Raw genomic sequence first — 19537 nt, 5'->3', positions numbered from 1 at the left:
ACTACGCATTCTTAGTCTAAAAGGAACATATATTGAACTTAGCATCTGAGCATCTGTAAAGCTACAGTGTACAACAACACATCCCAAATTTTGTTCCAGAGTTTTACCTGTTTAAAAGCTCTTTCATAAAACTGTCTTTTGGTGAGTACGTAGCTGTGGTGGAACCTTTGACTTGTTCACACTCAATCTCACCAGGCGTGTCTTGTGAAGGTTTCATAATTTTGCTCTCCATGACATCAGCTAAAATATCACCGTTGTCTGTTTTCCTGTTAATTTCATTTTCTATTTCACAGTGTTGTTCAGTTTTCTTTTTTTCTTTTCTTCTCTCTAATTTTGCCTGCTTAATTCCAAATCCCGAAACTTTTGCATCTTTTTTTTCTACCTTTGTTTTAGGAACATCAGTTTTCCTGCTACTCAGTGCTGGGAGCTTACTCTTTCGAAAGCCAAACCAACTAGCTATAGAGGGCCCAGTCTTTTGTTTAGTCTCCGCAGTGGGAGATTTGGTTTGTCCCTGACCCTTTTGCACATTTTCTTGGATGCATAACATGACTTTCTCCTCTATTGTAGGTTGTAGAGCCGGTGAACTCAAAACATCGGTAACCTTCTCAGAGGCTTCTGCTAACTTTAAAGACATTTGCTGTCTTCGTGACTTTGTTGCTTCCAGTTTATGAGGACACTTTATTCCATCCGAGCTTTGAAAAGATGAAATTTGTTTGGAAGATACAGTAGCTGACGCTTCTAACTCCAATTCTGCTGGCAAAACGCTTTTCTTACTTAGAGCTTCGTGTTTAAAACTTTCAGTGCTTTTCTCACTCCGGACAGATAGACTGCGTGCATCTTTCTGAGAAAATGGTTTGTTTCCATCACATTTTGAAGTGTGAAACAAGTCTACTTTTGAAGATGATCTGAAAGGCAGTTTGCTTGGGCTTCCATGCTGGCTATTGCAACTACTCATATTTCCAAGAGAACCTTGTCTAGAATAAGAATTTTCTGTGGTTTTAGGATTATATGAAAGAGTCTCTGGTGTCACTGCTGACCCAGGAATGGCCTTGATTTGAAGCCCTTCCATGGCTGAGTTCTGCCTTGTTAGAGAATTTCCTCTATCAGAAGTGTTTGTAATAATCTGAGTCCGTACTTTTCCGAGACCTTCTGTCACAGGGGCAGATGGCTTTTCCCCTGTATGAATGCTAAAACTCTGACTACGAGCTTTCGCTCCATTCATGCCCAGAGCTGGCTTCAAGTGTGACTTGTTGCTAGAAGAAACAGATCTCTTAACTAATTTGTTTTCTAATCCATCTACTCTGTCTACCACCAAGTTGCAGTTTTCATGTGAATGAGGTGATGCTGTATCCATACTAAGTCCCACAGTAAAATTATTTTTTACTTCAGTATCAGATGTAGTCTCTTTTAATTCAGCATCCGTTGCATCCCTAGTGGTTACACTTCTAGATTCATTTTGCTTGTACTTACTTGAACTTACATTACTTTTGGAAGCTGCATTTATACTGTCTTTTTCCTGCTTCCCTGGTACAGTAGAGCTCTTTCGGAGAAGTTGGGGAGATTTGACAAATAATTTCAGTCCTACAGGGAGACGGGTTTTCATTCCTTTCTCATTAGAGTTTTGGGTAGCATGTGCAGTGTCACTACCATGAAACAGTGTTGATAACGAGGAATTGTTTACCTGAGATAGTAAAGGCTCACTTGTGCTTGTTGTATGACATTGAGGAGTTGGGGGGAGAACGTTTGGCATCTTCTGTGGCTGATCCACCCCACTGTCACTGAAAGTATCTTTTTTGCTGGAATATGCCTCTTGTGAAGAAGTTGTTTCCAATGATGGACAACCTAGAGAAAAGGACCTGGCTGTTTGAAAATCTGTGCTGGAAAATTCATGATTCCTGTGGAGACCCAGCTGATTAGGGGGTTTGGGGCAGACTTGCTTTGTGGAAACTTTGGAAAGTCCTTGGCATGCACTATGGGGTTGCTGAGATATGCATTTATTTTGCATAATTGGTTCTGCATTTTCTTGAAGGTAAGATAATTCAATTTTGGCCCCAGAAGATACATTTTTTGCTTGCATTTCATGACTAGATTGATTATGAAAGCCAGAGTTCACAGTTCCTTTTAATGGTGATGATTTCAGTATATTTTTTGCTGTTTCACTGGGACCAGCTCCTCCTAACTTTACCACTACAGGTGGTGAATGAGCATAATTAGGCCGAATCAACAGGGATGTTGACCTGCCTGGAGGAAGGGGTGGGGACGGTGATCGGGTTTCTACAGTTGCTAAATCACAATGAAAGTCTCTGGTTGGAGGTTCTCCATAGTCACTGGGCTCTATAAGGTGCTGAGGCAACAGTGGTGATGCTGGACTCTGACTCTTGACTGGGCGTTTCAAGCCGGGCAGGGGGTGGGCAGGGGGCTTTGGAACTTGGAAGTCGACTTTTGAGTCAAAATTACGAGGTGGACTTTGTGCCTTTTTGAATCTTGAAAGCTTTACAGGTGGCAGAGCAGGTGATTTTTCAAGGGTTGCAGGGCCCACTGGTTGAGCTACAGGTGTCTCCTCGCTTTCTGTCATCGCAGGTTTTTTTGGAGAAAATTTACCTCTGCTGGGTATTTTAGTCAAATTTGGCTTTTGATTGATTCCTGCATGCACAGTGGAGCTTGAATTGGCCTTGTATGATACATCATACGCTGGCTTCACTAGTTTCTGTCGTGGAGTATTTTGCAGTGTCACTCTTCCACAGCGTGAAGATTCACTGCAGGTCACGGGGACAACTGTATTTTTATTCCCTGTATTATCTTCAAGAATCTTTTTCTCGGTTTCATCTGCAGGTCTTTCTAAAGCAGTGTAGTTTCTAGCATTGGTTCCTGTCTGCAAATCAGTTATTCCCTGAGGTATAAGTTCAGTATATTCTGCACTGGCCCTAGTTTGTGGCTGGTTGATTGAAACTTCATTTCTTGTTACAGTGACAACTCCAGTTTGATGTGAGCTGAATTCAATAGGCTCACCATCCTCAGCGTCAAATATTACAGTAATGCACTCCTCAGAAGAAGTCTTTTTTATAACCTTTTGTTGTTTAATGAAATTACATGTCTTTGGCCTACTGTCTGAGTAAGCAGGTATCTGTTTTTCCTCTTTGTCAGTAGATACAAACTGAGAATTCTCTGTGACTTTGAGCATGTCAGAGGTCTTTGTGTACCTCTCAGTAAAAGGAGTTGCTAATAAATCTGATGGACTTTTCTCATCACTGCTTTCTATATGCAACTCATCCAACACTTCATTGTCGTCAGTATCTGAAAGCTGAAAATTAAGGTCCTTCCAGCCTATATCAGCATGGCTTTGATGTAACTGTAACTCAGGCAGCTTTGTTCTGGTGCACGATTTTACTTCTGCCTGAAATCCACCGACAAAACTAGTCAATTTTTCAGGTCTTTCCTTTGAATTAAAATACGAACTTCTTTCTGGCAAATGTTTCCTATTAGGATCCCAGTCAAAGAGACTGTCAGAAATGCTGTGAGTTAATTTGTTACAATAGGTCCTGCAGTCTTTGCTTGGTACTTCCTGCAGCAACAGTAGGGATGAAGAGTCGTCCTCTGCGTCATCATGCGAATCTGAATCATAAGAGAAAGTTTTGTTACGTTCAATGCAAATACTTCCTATTTCCATTGGCTTACAATGAGTCTGTTCGTTATGGCTGCCACATTTAACTCCAGGGGAATATATTCCTTCATTAGAGTTCATGCAATCTTTGTAACCCCATTTTGATATTACTGAAGGTGATTCAAGTAATATTTTTTGCTTCTGTAATTTCTTCAGCCCTTCTAAGATATGGTTTTCCTTGATACGAGTTGGAGGTAGATCATCTGCAGGACTTGAGAGATTGCTTGGGAGCGAAGAACCAATGCTTATTCTTTTATCCCAGCTCACGGATAACTGTTAAAACAAAATAAAACTCACATATTACTCACAAGTGCTGTTAATAAAAAGTGTTACCATTTTAGTAAAGAGATTTAGGAGTTGCACAGGGCATTACGTTTCATCCATTGCCACTAATAGCAATGTTCTTTTTTAATAAAGGTTTTCATATTGGTGTGAAGGCTGCAGTGCATTTAAAACCTGTAGGAAGAACAATATGAATGGAAGGATTAAGATAAAGAAGAAGATTGGACTGTGAAAAAGAACATAAATGTCAGAATAAACAAGGAAACTGTGAGCAAATTGAAGTGATAAAGGAACTGTTAAAAAAAAAAAATTAAAAGCGGGGAAAGTGAGAGGGAGGGAGACATCGGGCAGAGAACCCTTACTGAGTTTAGTGACAACTGTTTTAAATATAAAAGAGAGAAGAAAGTGAAAAAAAATTCTGAAATAGGCAGCTTTTCAATTAATCTTGTTTCAGATTAACTTAAGCTAATAAATGAAGAAAATTAATTTGATTTACCCTTTTGCTGCATGTCTTCCCATCATTCCAAGTGTAGGAGGAACCACTGGAATATTCACTGCAAGCACTTGAGAGGGAGAGTTCACTGCTGCTGCAGCTGCTCCGGGGATACAGGCGGCTAGGACCTGTCATATTTAATTGACTCTGGCATTTCAAGACAGGTATACTGGATTTCACATTCTGCTGGCATTCCTAAAATATGAGAAGAAATAGAAATATCTTATGGGTGGAAAAAGATAATTTAACTTCCCCTTGATTAAAAAGTACAAAGAAAAAGCAAGTAAGCTACTTACACCTTCCTGTTATGCCATTAGCATCTGGTGAATTTGATACAGAGAACTAAATTAAAAATTGCTAATATTTTCATTTGTCAGGGGAAAAATCCACAATCCTCCATGTTTTCTTCTTTATTCTCAAACCTGTATTCTGCTCTTCTTTTGCTAAAGATTATTCTGAGTCTATTTGAATTATGCTTTGTATATAAGCAGTGTGCTCCAGTAAGATACAGAAAACAAAGTTATAAGAACACAAGTACATCTTGACAACTGCATTATATCCCTACAATATAACAGATGAGGCTGTACACCTTGGACAAGGTAAATTAATTTAGTATCCCAACCGGAATGTCCACTGAGAATGGAATCTCTCCATTACAGTCTAATTTTGGTTTCCTATCTAGTTCAAAGCTTTGTCTAAGAAACTCTCTGACGTAGAACAATCCATCTTTGTGTCGCTCGCAGACAGCTGAAGCCTCTTGCTTATGCAATTTATTGACACTTTATGGCTGCCTTTAGTACTTGTGTAGTTATCGCCCCTCTCCAAATGCAATTTCAGCTGACTGTGACTAAGTGCCAGCTTTGAGGAAGAGAGTAATGAAGAGCAGATAGCACTTCAGGTAAAATATAAAACCTCTGTAGGAGTATCTAGGATGCCTTTAATTTGTTTTCAAACTAATACTCTTGTGCCTAACAGTGTTAGAGTTTCTTTAATGTTAAGTGCCTGCACCATTCTGTTATGCTATTCTCCAGTTTCCTTACAGAATCAGACATCTTTTTAATTACCAGGAACACCAGACAGAGTGACATGACTGTTTCATAAAACTTTGCTTTGGATTTCATTAAGGCAAGCTCAAACAATATTTATTGATTTTCGTATGTAGATATACCCCAAATTAATTTTGCTTAGGTGAAAATTTTACCTTTATATTCAGGAAGATAGAGGAAATCTAAAGTTATTGAATCCACAAAACAATTATCAAAACTGTATATGCAGTAGATGCAGCTTCTTCATGCAAATCTCTGGAAAATGCTCAGTTTGTAGGCACTTCTTATACACTAACATATTTGTTGGCCTTCTGCTAATTTCTTCCATGTATTCCCCCATGTCCTCCCATTTATTACTACTAGGGTTGAACCTTTTTTCAGTTAAATGGGAGAGAGCAGAATTTTTACTGCTGAGGAGTTCATCAGCACAGCTGTTCATTGCTCAACTGACATAATAATGTTCTGTTTTTGACAAACGTAACTACAGGGCAAATCATTATTCTCTGTCACAGGCAAAACCTATGAATGGGAAAATCATTTACAGGTAGCAAGAGCACATTTCACCTCTGGGAGTTATTGGTACATGTTCTCCTAGGAAGTCAAATGGATGCAGGAGGAATAGCCTTTAAATCCACTGGCTCTGGGAAGAATACATCTTTCAGCATCAGAGGCAGGCTGATGCCTGTGTTTTTTGCTCTGAAACAGACTTTCTCGCTTTGTTGAGACAAATTACTCTTTATTTCTGACATCGTGGTTCCCATGGGAGACCCTCTCTCATCAGCTTCCTCAGCTATGACGGCGTCGTTCCCTGTAAGGTTGACTGTAGAGAGGCCAATGGCAGCATCTGCTTGTCCTGGCTGTTTTGTTGCCTTTCAGCTGTGGCATTGGGAAAACATGTCATGTCAAATTTCTGCCCTTTATACTAGGCTATGTCCCAGTCATCACAGTGTTTAAGGGAAGGAGGCCTGTAAAATCCTTTCCTGTTAAGAACCTCCTGTAAGACAAAAGAGGAGATCGCAGCATACTGACAAGTACTGCCTTCCCTTCCTGTCATCTTCAGCTAGCCCGAGAGCCTTTCCAGGAGAAAGGCATTTGGTCCTGCAGTTTTAGCAATGGGAAAAATGGGGATATCTAAGCAAATCGAAAGAACAGTATGTTACTGTAATCACCTTTATTGTTTAAGAGATGAGAAGATGTGCAAAAAATATCACGCCATTACAGATTCTTAAGTAGGATATCTGCCCAATTTCTAGATTGCATTCTGATCACTAGAGAGTGGAATTTTCTCCTGCAATTTGCCTTTATTCTCTAAATTATCAGAGAAAGTACTTTGAGTAGTATGTTTATGATGCATTAATTAAATATATTTAACTTGCATATGGGTCTAAACTGACATACCTTTCCAGGAGAAAGGCATTTGGTCCTGCAGTTTTAGCAATGGGAAAAATGGGGATATCTAAGCAAATCGAAAGAACAGTATGTTACTGTAATCACCTTTATTGTTTAAGAGATGAGAAGATGTGCAAAAAATATCACGCCATTACAGATTCTTAAGTAGGATATCTGCCCAATTTCTAGATTGCATTCTGATCACTAGAGAGTGGAATTTTCTCCTGCAATTTGCCTTTATTCTCTAAATTATCAGAGAAAGTACTTTGAGTAGTATGTTTATGATGCATTAATTAAATATATTTAACTTGCATATGGGTCTATTAACTGACATAGTGATATTTTAATTTTTTGTAATCATGACTCTTAAGTCATTACTTTTAATTAAATTAGAGTAATAAGGCCTGAATGTAGTATTACAATTTCAACACATAATTTTTGCTAGAAATCACAAAAAATTGAAAGAATCAGACTATTAAAGACACAAAACTCTATATTAGAAAAACCTAACCTGAAGGCTTAATTACATATAATGCAAAGGGTCATTAGCATTTTTGTGACCCTTTGAAACAATGCCTTTTCATGAAGGTATGTATTACAAAGGAGATTACATTTTTGTTGACACTACCATACTTCAAGATCAAAGGCACACACAGGTTCAATGTTCTGTTCTTGTCCTCTTTGTTTTCCTCTATCTTTATGTGACTTTTGTTTTTTAAGCTACTTTTCTTTGACACTGAAACATGAAAGCCACACTGGCTAACGTTTTGCCAAATAAGCACAAAGCTAACCCCATGTGAAAAAAAAATGCAGAGAGCATGAATTTTTAAAAGTTCATACATAATATATCATAAAAGTAGAATGAGTAATATGGTGTATGGGCTTTAATAAAAAGCTCCTTGACCATTTCTCAGAGATCCTGAGATGTAATCAATACCCAAAAAGGTATCTTGGGGACATTGCTAAGATTTACGCTTTTTTGCACAGAGTGACACTATCTGCTTACTATATCAACTGAGGACACAATATTGAATTTCAGAGAACAGAAGGAAGAAGAAGTATTGTTATCTGCCTCAACAGTGTTTCAATTCAGAGATCAGCTTTATGGCTCATCCCTCACATCAGACTTCAGAGGCGAAAAGGAGGGTTCCAAATGAGGGGTACAAGGACAGCACAAAAACTCACGTGAATCTGAGCATCAGCAGTTCGAGATTGCATCAGGCTTCTGTTTCGTTCTACTTCTGAAAGCAAATCCCCAGATGAGAGGTCTAAGATGCGTGAATGGAGTTTCTAGGGGGGCAGAAGGGAATGAACAAAGCATAAGCATTTCTCAAATACGCAGCAGATCAGCAGTTTTAAAATTCCAAACTCTGCTCTTAAATTTCAAGGGAAATGAAGACCCCGAGGTAGAAGAAGATTTGTTCTAATTTGAAATGTTGCTGTTTGTGCTTACTTTGTCCAAGACTTCCTGTCCGCAGAACAGATCATTCTTCATCCAAAAGAAACTCTACTTTTTCTTCTAGTCACTGTTTTGCAACTTATCATTACTTCACATGCAACAATGACAAATGAAAACGAGTCCCACCATTTCCATAGAGTTTGACAGGTTTCAGGAAAAAAGCATAAAAATGAACTACAAGATTAACATTTATAAATCAATCAACATGTTAATGTTGTTTTATTTACGAGCTGTTACACCTTGAGTGAATGATTGCAAAAGTGACCCTATTTTTAAACAGCATTGATCTGCTGAAGGCCTCCCTTGCACACATTTTAACTCAAAGTCATTAATGTCATCTGTTAGGAACAATTAATGTGAATAGAAAATAATTGCATCAGGGAACTAGGGACTCAGAGGATTTTGTGCATTAATATTCACATGCAGTTCGATTATATACACAGTTCTCTTTTCAGTTTTGCTTGGAAGGATGGCTAAGCTTATGCCTTTTCCTCCATGTTCACCTGTATACTAATTACTAAGGCTTTCAGTGTGCATTAAGCCTGATTTGTTTTAATTGCAGTTTCAATAAAATCCATGATTTATGTGAATGCCTTGGCCGATGACTTCAAAAGAAGAAATATCTGCAGTCTTGTCAGTCATTGGACCAACATATCATGTAACAGGCAGTATGGATCTGACTCACAGTCCACTGAAATCAATGAAAAAGGACTTTAAAAAACACCCCAGACAAAAGGACTTTAGATCAGGCTTTTTCATTTTCCCATTAATTCTCCAGGCTTGCAACCTGAGAGACCATATGTACCCCCTCCTCAGCACCGGGGCGCTCAGCTTGGAGGCACAAATGGTGCAGACCCTGCCAGGGCGCTTTGCCAGGGGCACTCTGTGAAGGATGCAAACGATGGAGACTTGTCAAGGCTACATGAGTGGCCCATCACCCTGTCCATCCAAAAAGCCTGGTCAAAGAGGGAAAAAGAATCTGTAGCCACAAAAGCCCTCCCACACTGTGCAGTAGTAGTAACGGCAAGACAGTTCTTTGCAGGGCCCTGAAACATCAGTCACGCAGTATCTTATGCCCAGCTACTCCCCAGCCTGCTCTCCTGGTACCCACTGCAGAAATTCATCTGCTAGATAACAAAGCAGGTGGCCATTCCTACAGCCTCTGTTATCTGCATGCTGTGCTTCAGGCATCTAGTCCAGACAATCTAGCAATTTTTTTAAAAACCTACTAATTATAAGTTTGGGAGTAATTTCTCAAGAGTTACATATTCATCCAGGTTTCTTCAGGAGGTACTATCTGTCGCAGACAGATTATGGAAAATATTTTCAATGATCAATGTTCTGTATAAACATATTTTGTTCAATATATTGTTAAATAGATTAAAATGCTATAAGCACTTAGTATCCAATATACTTTTCATTATAAATACTAACTACCTCCAGGCTATGTGTTTTTTAATATCAGTGATGCCTATCGCCTAGTTATTCAGTGTGCACCTTTTAAAGTGTTATTACTAGAGTTACTGTCAGGTGTTTGTTCAAGATTTAAGCTCCAGGTAAAATGCCTTCCCAAACTCACAGATTTACTGACTTAGTACACGTGTTATTCTTGACAATAATTCCAACTGCATCATTGAACCACCAGCGAATTCCACTGTTTTCAGAACCAGGAGTCACCGATGTTATGAACAAGTGGTGTACTTGCTCTTTGCAAAGGAATTACTTTCTCCAGTGAAACCAGTCACCTGATTTTTGCTTCCAGAGATATTTTAGTGGAAGTTACTATAGCCAGATCTGTGCATTAGAGATGATGACAGGGGACATCTGAGATGGATGAACATTTATTTTCCCAGAAAAAAGTATTCTAGAAATAGTGCTATAGGAGTAGCTGTAAACAGCTCAGAGTTACGGGGGTCCCTCCACACTGGCTCAGTGACCAGAAGAGCTGGGCTGCACATGGGTCACGCTATGCTCGAATCATCTTTGCCAGCGTTAAACTCTATGACTCTATAAAACTATAATAACAAAGGTGAATCAGCAGACTAAAATGATTAACAAAGAAGGAAAGTGTGTTCTCAAGATGTATAATGAGATTATATTTCTGTATCAAACAAAAGATCATCACATTGGGAATATTCACACACACACATATGCAAATAAACTAACAAGACACACGGCCAGCACAATGACTAGCATTAACAAACAGCATAACAAAGTTTGAGATCATTAATTAAATATAGTCACACAGCACTGCAGCAAGTCATCCAATTACAAAAGAAAAATGGTAAGAAAATTTTTTCTTTCATTTATTTTTTTCTTTTTCCTTCTCCATTTTCTAATTCAAAAATGGGAAAAACTCTACTATTTATCAAAAAACCTCATTAATGATCCATTTAAAATCAAATAACAGATTGTGCTAACTATGTATCTTGATTCTGATTCCTTCTCAGATACGCAAAATGTACTGTGTCCTTTACGGTTATTTTCAGATGACAGTCACATAACTAGATCAAGGAGTTACTGCTGCCTTGAAAATTGTACAATATTAAAATCACTGTTGATGCTATCATGATGCAATGCAACAAAAGGTAGACCACAGCACAGAATGACTTCCACAGAAAAGATCACATCAGTTTAAATGAATACTTGAATATGAAACTGAAGAGTTACAACTATAAATCCAAGTCACCTGCCCCATTTGTTGGTGCCCTATATAATGATAAGGGGAAACCGGGCAATATTGGTACATGGTGGGGAATGTCTGGGCCCCTTTGAACACAGGAAACCATCAGGAGCACCGGACTGCAGAACAGAAAACCCTTATGGAATTGCATACAGTATGGGCTGGGCCAACTTGCTTGGAAAATACCCTGTACTGAGTACTGCTGGGGCAGGTGAGGGCTAAAAAGTTCATAGCATCTTAGCTAGACTTAGACCCATGCCTCTACAGAACATGGGTGCTGAGAGGTACAGAGGCCAGGGCAGAGCAGAAAGGGCCTCTCTGCGGCTGCCTGTGACCAGTAGCAGAAAAGCTCCTCCTTCACCTGTGAGACTGATGCAGAAAAGACCGTGCCCTTTGTGGCTCAATGTCAAGATTAACTCCCGTAACCCACATAAAAAATAAAAACAAAGTAATTGATAATTTAGGTGGAAACCTATTATATCAAGTGCAATAGGAAATACAATTATCTGGCAGGCAGATAACCGATCCATCAAATAGTAGGCCAGTTCCCCCTCCCCCCAGCAGCATCCTTATTAAGGCTTTCTAGGAAGATAAAAGAAGGCTACTACCTGCTGGCATGAGGCAATATTACAGAGAGACTCCCCTAACTATTTTGCCTCTTGACTGTATCTGTGCAGAATATCTATCAGTTCCCATCTCCTTTTTGAACATCTAATGGCCTGCAGCATTGCCAGAACAATTTTCAATGAATTATGCCAAACTGTACACGGCTCTCCAATATTGGATGAGTTAATTGCTACTAAATCAATTGGCTTTGCTTTTCTCACATGAGCCAAAGTCCATCATTCACAAGAAAGAAATTCTCTCCCTAGGTTCTAAGGAGACATTTTCATCCTGGTGCTCCGTGCCAGAGCTGTAAATGTTTGTTTGGTGCGCGTGGCCTCCTCCCATCTGTGCTGTTATCCGGGGCATCACAAACCTGAACAGGCATACTCTGGACTGCTCTCCTGTATAACCTGACCATTGTAACTGGACTGGCAGGGAATACCTTTTCTGCAGCCTTCACACCACTCATTTTTAATAATTCTCTGCACAAAGAAGATTCCCCTCAAGTCCACAGGCAGCAACACCACCGCTCCAATTCTACCCCTGTTGTACTAAATGAGTTAAGTCTTAGTAACTCCACCAAAAACGTGCAAAAAAATGTGCAACATAAGAAGAGTGCTGATATGGTGACCTCTTTATATGTGTGATAGAGGCTCATGAAAGACAAGAGCTCTTTCCAGCTGACTTTTTTCACAATCATCTGACCTGTCTCACTCTTCCTGTTCCCTTGTTCATCTTTAACTGTCATATCCATCAGAAGCAGAGTGTAGCTATGAATTAATCACATCTAGGATGAGCTTTAGTTTCAAAGGTCTTACAGAAATAGTACTCTACATTTCCATTATACCATAGAAGACAGCAGACCAAAGAAAGAAAAAAATATGATTAGGTATGCAATTTATGTAGTATTAGTTTATGCAGAAATATAATCTGTCATGAAACTAAATCTTGATGTTAGTCCTTAGATACATTGCAGAGGGGATGTTCGGCTGGAGATGAGAGAACATCCTTCACCTATTCCATCGGAAGTTACCTAGATTAAGAACATGCACTACTCAAAGTATGAAGTGTGAACTTCTCATACACTAAATACTCTGAAATAAAGGAGAAAGTTAAGTATAAGATATAATCTGTCATGAAACTAAATCTTGATGTTAGTCCTTAGATACATTGCAGAGGGGATGTTCGGCTGGAGATGAGAGAACATCCTTCACCTATTCCATCGGAAGTTACCTAGATTAAGAACATGCACTACTCAAAGTATGAAGTGTGAACTTCTCATACACTAAATACTCTGAAATAAAGGAGAAAGTTAAGTAAAAGGAAAGAATTATAAAACCTCTGAAAGTAGAAATAGATTTTGCTTTTAAACAAATCAGAGTTTGTAATGCATATGCTTTTGACATATGGTAATTCTGCTTTCTAAAGAGAGCTGAACAAGTGGTTGCCAACATAAAGCAGCCAAATATGAAGTAAAAGTGAAAGCTGCAAAAAGATGCTTCCATTTTATTTAATTCTAATAATCACTAACATAGGAAATGTACTTGCAATTGTATACTGTGCACATACAGCAATGCCTGACGGTTTATTGTATATAATTGATGTAATGAAAATAAAATTACAATAATTTTTTCAGCTCTTGGAAGTTATATATTTAATAGAAAATTCAGAATTATGTCCTACTTTCCTACTATTCACTTCCTATAAACAGAAATTCATGGCCATCACTGTTTAACTTTGTAGTAAAAGAAAATTATTCTTTCCATTTTCACAGTTTATAATGGCAATAGCAATTGTCACACTGAGCACTTTCCACTAGTTAACCAGCTTGGTTTGGAATTTGCCTTCACATTTCCGGCTGCTTACTGTATGTGAAGAAAAGCAGCTTCCCAGTAGAGTTCTTGTGCATGGTATATGCCATCCCAGATTCCTTTTTATACCTATATCCTTTAGGGTAATTTCAAGGACATTTCACTGTGGAAACAGTCATGCTTTTTCCTTTCTAATTCTCTAATAATTTGCCTTGCAATCAACATTTATCCTAACAGTGTGAAGTTACTTCTGACTGTGGCTATTTCTTTTAAATATTTTAGACTAACATGAAGTCTGGCATTATGGTGGTGCAGCTGCAGAATACAGTGTGTCTTTAAGAAGCATTCCTGTCCTTTTTACCACTTTTCAGCAGTGCCTTTACATGAAGTAAGGTCCCCTACGCACAATCATATTCTTGTGTTTCTGCCCAGAAGTAAACAGTTAATAATGTGATTTTTTTGTGCCAGTTCTGGGAATAAAATATGGCCTTATCTTACAAGCTACATAGAAACATCCATATAGGTGTATCTCTTTCTAGATTTTCACTAGTGTGTTAAAAAGAGACCAAGCTTTAAAGGATGAGGAAATAAAACAACTGTTATTCTGGGGGGGGGGGGGGGGGGGGATAAAAAAAAAAATACTTCAATTTTATTCCGGGGGGGGGGGAATTAAAAATCAGCATTTTCAAAGGAAGAAACACTAGGTTCAGATACTAACTTTTCTTGCTCTCAGCATTAGGGTAGCATTCTGACTCCATGTTCAGATTCACTGGTAGTAATATAACAGCTCAATAATTCTATGCTTCTGGATTTATATCTTTTCTTTATAAAATTTGTTGCATGTTTACAGGTAAAACATACAGGTTTGACTATATGAGATTATTTTGCAACAAATATTTAGACTCATATTTTCACTTGTACATATAGCAAACACGACCAATCAATCTGTACCTGTGCACGAAAATTTTGCATCAACAAGCAGCCATGGAAAAGCAAAGTATCAGTGAAGCAAGCATAGGAGCAACTAGAGGTTCACCATGGCTCTGTTCTGGCCCTGTTCTTTTGCTGCAGAACACTCCCTCGAGAAAGTGAATATAGACCTGCAATATGGGTAACAGGATTTTGTCACAGGAGTTATCTAGAACGTGATATGGAGTCAAGTTGTCAAGTAACTCCTTTCTCCTACCATTGGGCCATGTTTAATCATGTACAGGATTGGTGCTAAAATTGGAGTGGGAAACTAACAGCCTTTGACCGTTTAAAGTACTCTTCCCCTCCCCAAAATAATTATATGCTTATCATTTCTTAGACCTCTAGAAGCTATTAATACACCCCTGTGCAGGCAAGCACATATAACTTCTCACTGTAAAGCTAATGCATCACACTATGCTATTTTTTCTATTTCTCTGTTGCTAGAGGCACCATTTCTAACAGACCAAGCTGTTAATGAAGATACTTGATATTTGGCAAAAGCGTGTAACGTGGAAGGTTATACAGCTCAGTCTGAAACCGGCAAAGCAACTCAGAAGTGTTATACCCCATGGTATTTAGTATGAACATATATGTTGTCTTTCATATTTAATACTCTGTTCTTTCTTAAGGTCTGTCTGACAGGTTAACTAAAATTAGTTTGCCCTATGTTACTGCTATGGTTCTCAACAGCTGTATTGCAGGAGACTTACCACTATAGCTGGTTGGATTTATTTTTGGTGGGAGGAGGGTGTTAATACACAGTAAGTGAACCCCAGGATAACTCTCACAGTGGTATGAGCAGGCAGTTGGAGACTGTTATTTATTGGTCTTACCTACAGCTGTGTAAAATACAGGAAACAATCGCAAACTTGCAGTATTGCTCAGTGGTAACAAGGGGAAGAGTTATACATAAAATGCATATTAAAGTGATTAACTGTAAAATACATTTCAGTAAGCTAAATCAGTTCTTAGTACAAAAAAAGGAAGTTTCCAGCTATTCCAGAAATTTCAAGTCAAGTGGATTTGAATTTTCCATTAATCTAATAAAAATACTTCCATAGAAGTTCTAATTTGATATTTTCCCTTTGTTTTTGTTGTTTTTCCCTCCTACTAGGCTGACTTTGCTAAAAAACCTAGAAGCCTGGTGATACAGAAGATGCTAGACTTCAAATTCAAACCCAGTACTAATAGTGGTTTGTCAGTTTTGCTGGTAAATCCTCCAGGCGAGTTTACTGAGACTTAACTGACAACATCCAAGACAAAGTACAAGGGTATGATATTACAAACATTTGTATGGAAGATTAGGGTGCTAAAACTACATCAGAAAATCCTGTTAACAAGGCAAATCCAGCACAAAAAATAAAACAAAGGTTTCACTTGCGTCTGCTTCAGATTTTCCAGGCTTGCTGCTCTCCATTATTATCAAGCCATCCAGAGATGGTAAAAACCAGTCAGTAAGATTCCAAAGTAACTCAGAAGGTTGGAAACTTATATCCTAGGGTATAAATTGGGAGGTATTAAGCAGACATTTGATGCATAAACATAAATAACATAATCTCTGTATTCTTCAGAGAGTTGGCAACATTAATGCAAGCCTAAAATTACTCCTGTTCCAAATCCCTTAGTTTTATTAATTTTTATAAACTGCTTTAAATAAAAGTTACATTGAAAGACACAAAGTAATCCTCTCTGATCCTAGTTTTTAATTTTATAAATCAATCAGTGTTTTCAAGCTCTGAGACTCCAAAGTGTTAGTTCTCATTTTAATAACACTATGGTAGGAGTCTGTAAATATTGCAGTACTAATAAATTGAACTAATTTAATTTCTTAGGAAAATGTATGTATAAAGTTCCCTGTGGTTTGTAATTACTGTAAAGTCAACAGTTTACATCAATGACCCGGTAATCAGCTAGTCAGAATGTAAATAATTAATGAAATAAATGTTTTCAATGAGCTTGCTCATGGAAGACTCCTTGGAGTATGGTAAAACAGCAGTTTTGTGAGAATAGTATTGTAGAAGAGTCGAGCCTCTTATTAAGCACATATTTGTATTTTGTTTCTTATTAATTTGGTACAAAACAGTAAACGCTTTTTGTAAATACCTTTCTACTGATCTAATACTAATTAATATGTTAATTCCACTTTGCTAAATGAGTGCCAACATCACCTAGGTGCTATGAATTATGAGAATATCAAAGATTGAAAGGCAGAATCCTGCACATCCTGACACCTTCTCTTGTTACATTGCTCACAAACAAAACCATTTTTTCTTAACATTTCAGCATGGTCAGAATCAGTCTAGGAAACAGCTTTATACTGAACTCCTGTGACAAGGAAGAACTATACCATTAATCTTTTATGGCATGCCCTACACATGCTATCTATGCTTTAGCAGTAAAAAGGTGGGCTGTTTTTTATTATTTCACTGTATTTAAGAAATGCTTTAACATGAAAACATAGATGAAAAGTACTGATGTTTCAGTCTCACTTATACAACAGGCACTGCATTATCAATCATTACCTGATTAAATGCTACTCACTAATTTCAACACGCTGCAAAATTGCTGATACTATGACAGTCAGTGATATTCCTGGTAGCACAACATAATTTTGGTCTTTGTCTTTGTGATTCCTACAGTTTAAAATTCATTTTCACATTCACTTTCTGACTATGCCCCAAAATCATCTAAAGGAATTAGGCAGACCTCAGTACGATCTTGTTATTGACATTTATGTTGATCGATGTTGGCTCCTACAGAATTGGAATCTACAGATCAATTCCCTTATTAGATTCATTCTCAGTGCTGCCATGATCATTTTATCACAGAAGCTGCTGCCATCAAATGCTGCTTTATCACTTTATAATGGGATAAGCTGAAGCTTTCCTCTAGCATATAGTTGGAAATGAAAACTGTCTGAGCTCTAAATATTCCTTTCACAGATTTTCAAAAGTATCCTTATTAACTGCATATGTCTATTTTAAAAGCTATTCTAAACTCAATTTACCTAACCAGTAATAATTTTTGCCCACATGAAAATTCCAATTCTCAGGATGGTAAAAAAAAAAAGACTAACACTGGAGACTGCCCTGGATCTATTAATCACTTTCTTCCTGCTGAGTCTATGAGTCAGATGATAGAAAAAAATGAGGCTAAGAATGAAGATATGACAGAAAAAACAAAATGGTCTCAGGAATGGTAAGTAGTATTATGCGAACACACAAAAAAGAAGCACGCAAACACTCAAAAAGCACACAGGACAAATACATACACAAGGTTTGTCGTGAGTGTTTTATCTGGTTTTGAAAATATGCAGGGCCATGGTATTTTTGTAAGAGTGGTGTTACAGCTCCTGTTGAGAGAGGAGTTCATCACATTAATTTAAATCTCCGATAAAATAAATTAGCTTTTTTATTGCCAGGTTGAACTATGGGACTATGATTGTTATGTATTGCTACAATCTAAGTCTTAATGGCATTTTAGCCCTGTGGTGGTCAAACAGAAACCATTTCAAACCTTCTAAAGGCTATTAAAACATGTGCAGATGTCTGGAAAATTAATACTATTATCTAACTCTAACCTTTTGCCTGTAGGAGGAAAAGGAGAGAGAAGGCTCAGGGAAGATGTTTTAGATCAATACATGGCAACAGAGGAGGGCAAGCACTGTTTCACATGGAAGTTCATTGGCTGTGAACAGGTGATTCAAGTCAGCAGATTCATCCTTATTTGGATTTCATTGAAATCATTCATTTACTCAGAAAAATAATTTAAGAGATGAGTATCATTTTTACAGCCCTTCCTCACTGCTGTTTCCAAGGTCCAGCAAGCTAGACACTGGAAAGGTTCATTCATTTAAATGACAAGAGCATGAATTTGTCAAGGTTAATGTTGAACAAGCCATATTTTCCTTGCCTCAGTATTATGCATCCATAATCTCCATCCCTCCCCACCCTTTTTTTTTTTTTGGTGTAATATTGTTGAAATGTCAGATGGACTGAAAGGAGTTTAAAAGTAGTAGGAGGATTTCAAGAAATACTTTTATCGTTAGTTTAAGGCTTTTACATACATATTTTCTCTCCAACTCTAATGCATTGTTTTTGGCTCTGACAGAATAATTTCAAATAAGGAGAGACTTTTTAAGGTTTTCTTGAATACCTGGATACAAGGTACTTTATGCTATCTTTTTTCCTCAAAGCACTTACTTGAGGTATGGTTTCGAAAGAATAAGTGGGCAGATTCCCAGCTTGTAAGAATTATTGGCTCCACTTCTTGTACTGAAATTAAAAGAATTTCTGCCAGGTCAGGAATTGTCCCATAGACTTCCCAAACTTTTGCTGCTTTTCAGAAATAAAGCTTCTAGAGGGTCACAGTGCACATGCTGTGGTATTTCATTCTTGAAAGTCTCAAATCTGACCACAAGATCTCCAAATGGCATTTCAAGTTCTGCAACATTTATTCTGATATACAAAAATCATAGGGCTTGTGTGCAGGACAGAGCACAACTCTGTAGACCTGATGATCTGAATAAGCATCTTAAACCCTGGCTTCAGACCTCTGTAATGCCACCGACCTGCTCCGGAGTGGTGAGAAACTGCAAAAGGATTTCACAATCAGCCTGGCCATGCAAGCCAAGAAATCTTAGTAAGGCTGAAACACAGGTGAGATGGGAGAGCCAGTGCTGGTACCAACAAGGAGGGTGCACCTTACTGGACAATATGAGGATACAGACCTGCACTGCCCATGTTCATCTGCACCTCGCTTCTGTTGCTGTAGCCAGGAGGAATACCAGGAAATGGAAAACGAGAAATGCCAGTCATTGCTCCTGGGCCAAACTGTGCTCTTGCAAGGGAAGGTACAGTGCCCTCTAAGCACTATTTAGGACCTGGACCAGCCCTGGAGTGCCAGGCCCTGGCATACAATGACATTGAAGAGAGTCCCCTCTCCCACCCTGCAGCCAGTACCAGAGGCAGCCTGTCCCCAGGCTTGAAGCAGCTGTGAGCTTTACCTCTAGCATAGATGGCCGATAGCTGCAGACCCTTTCGGCAGCTGCCTGTGCTCAGAAGAAGGGGTGCCAACATTTGGTTAGGAATCTGTGCCCTTGTCAATGGATGGTTTTTTCACGGTAGGTAAAAGTA

The 19537-nt window shown here is 38.3% G+C and overlaps 1 protein-coding gene across 1 annotated transcript in view; it reads right to left on the bottom strand.

Annotated features, from left to right (window-relative positions):
- The window catches only part of NCKAP5 (NCK associated protein 5), a 467588-nt gene that overhangs the window by 73138 nt on the left and 374913 nt on the right, over positions 1-19537 (bottom strand). The window contains exons 12-14 of the mRNA XM_019472169.1: positions 8057-8161; positions 4440-4631; positions 108-3934 (exon numbers count right to left, since the gene is read on the bottom strand). Of these exons, the coding sequence (XP_019327714.1) occupies positions 108-3934; positions 4440-4631; positions 8057-8161 (4124 nt within the window). The remainder of the gene's footprint in view (positions 1-107; positions 3935-4439; positions 4632-8056; positions 8162-19537) is intronic.

Source organism: Aptenodytes forsteri, unplaced genomic scaffold (genome assembly GCF_000699145.1).
Source record: "Aptenodytes forsteri isolate BGI_AS27 unplaced genomic scaffold, ASM69914v1 Scaffold11, whole genome shotgun sequence".
NCBI classification, from domain to species: Eukaryota; Metazoa; Chordata; class Aves; order Sphenisciformes; family Spheniscidae; genus Aptenodytes; species Aptenodytes forsteri.
Note: the sequence above shows the minus strand (reverse complement) of the source record. Positions and strands in the feature narration are given on the sequence as shown.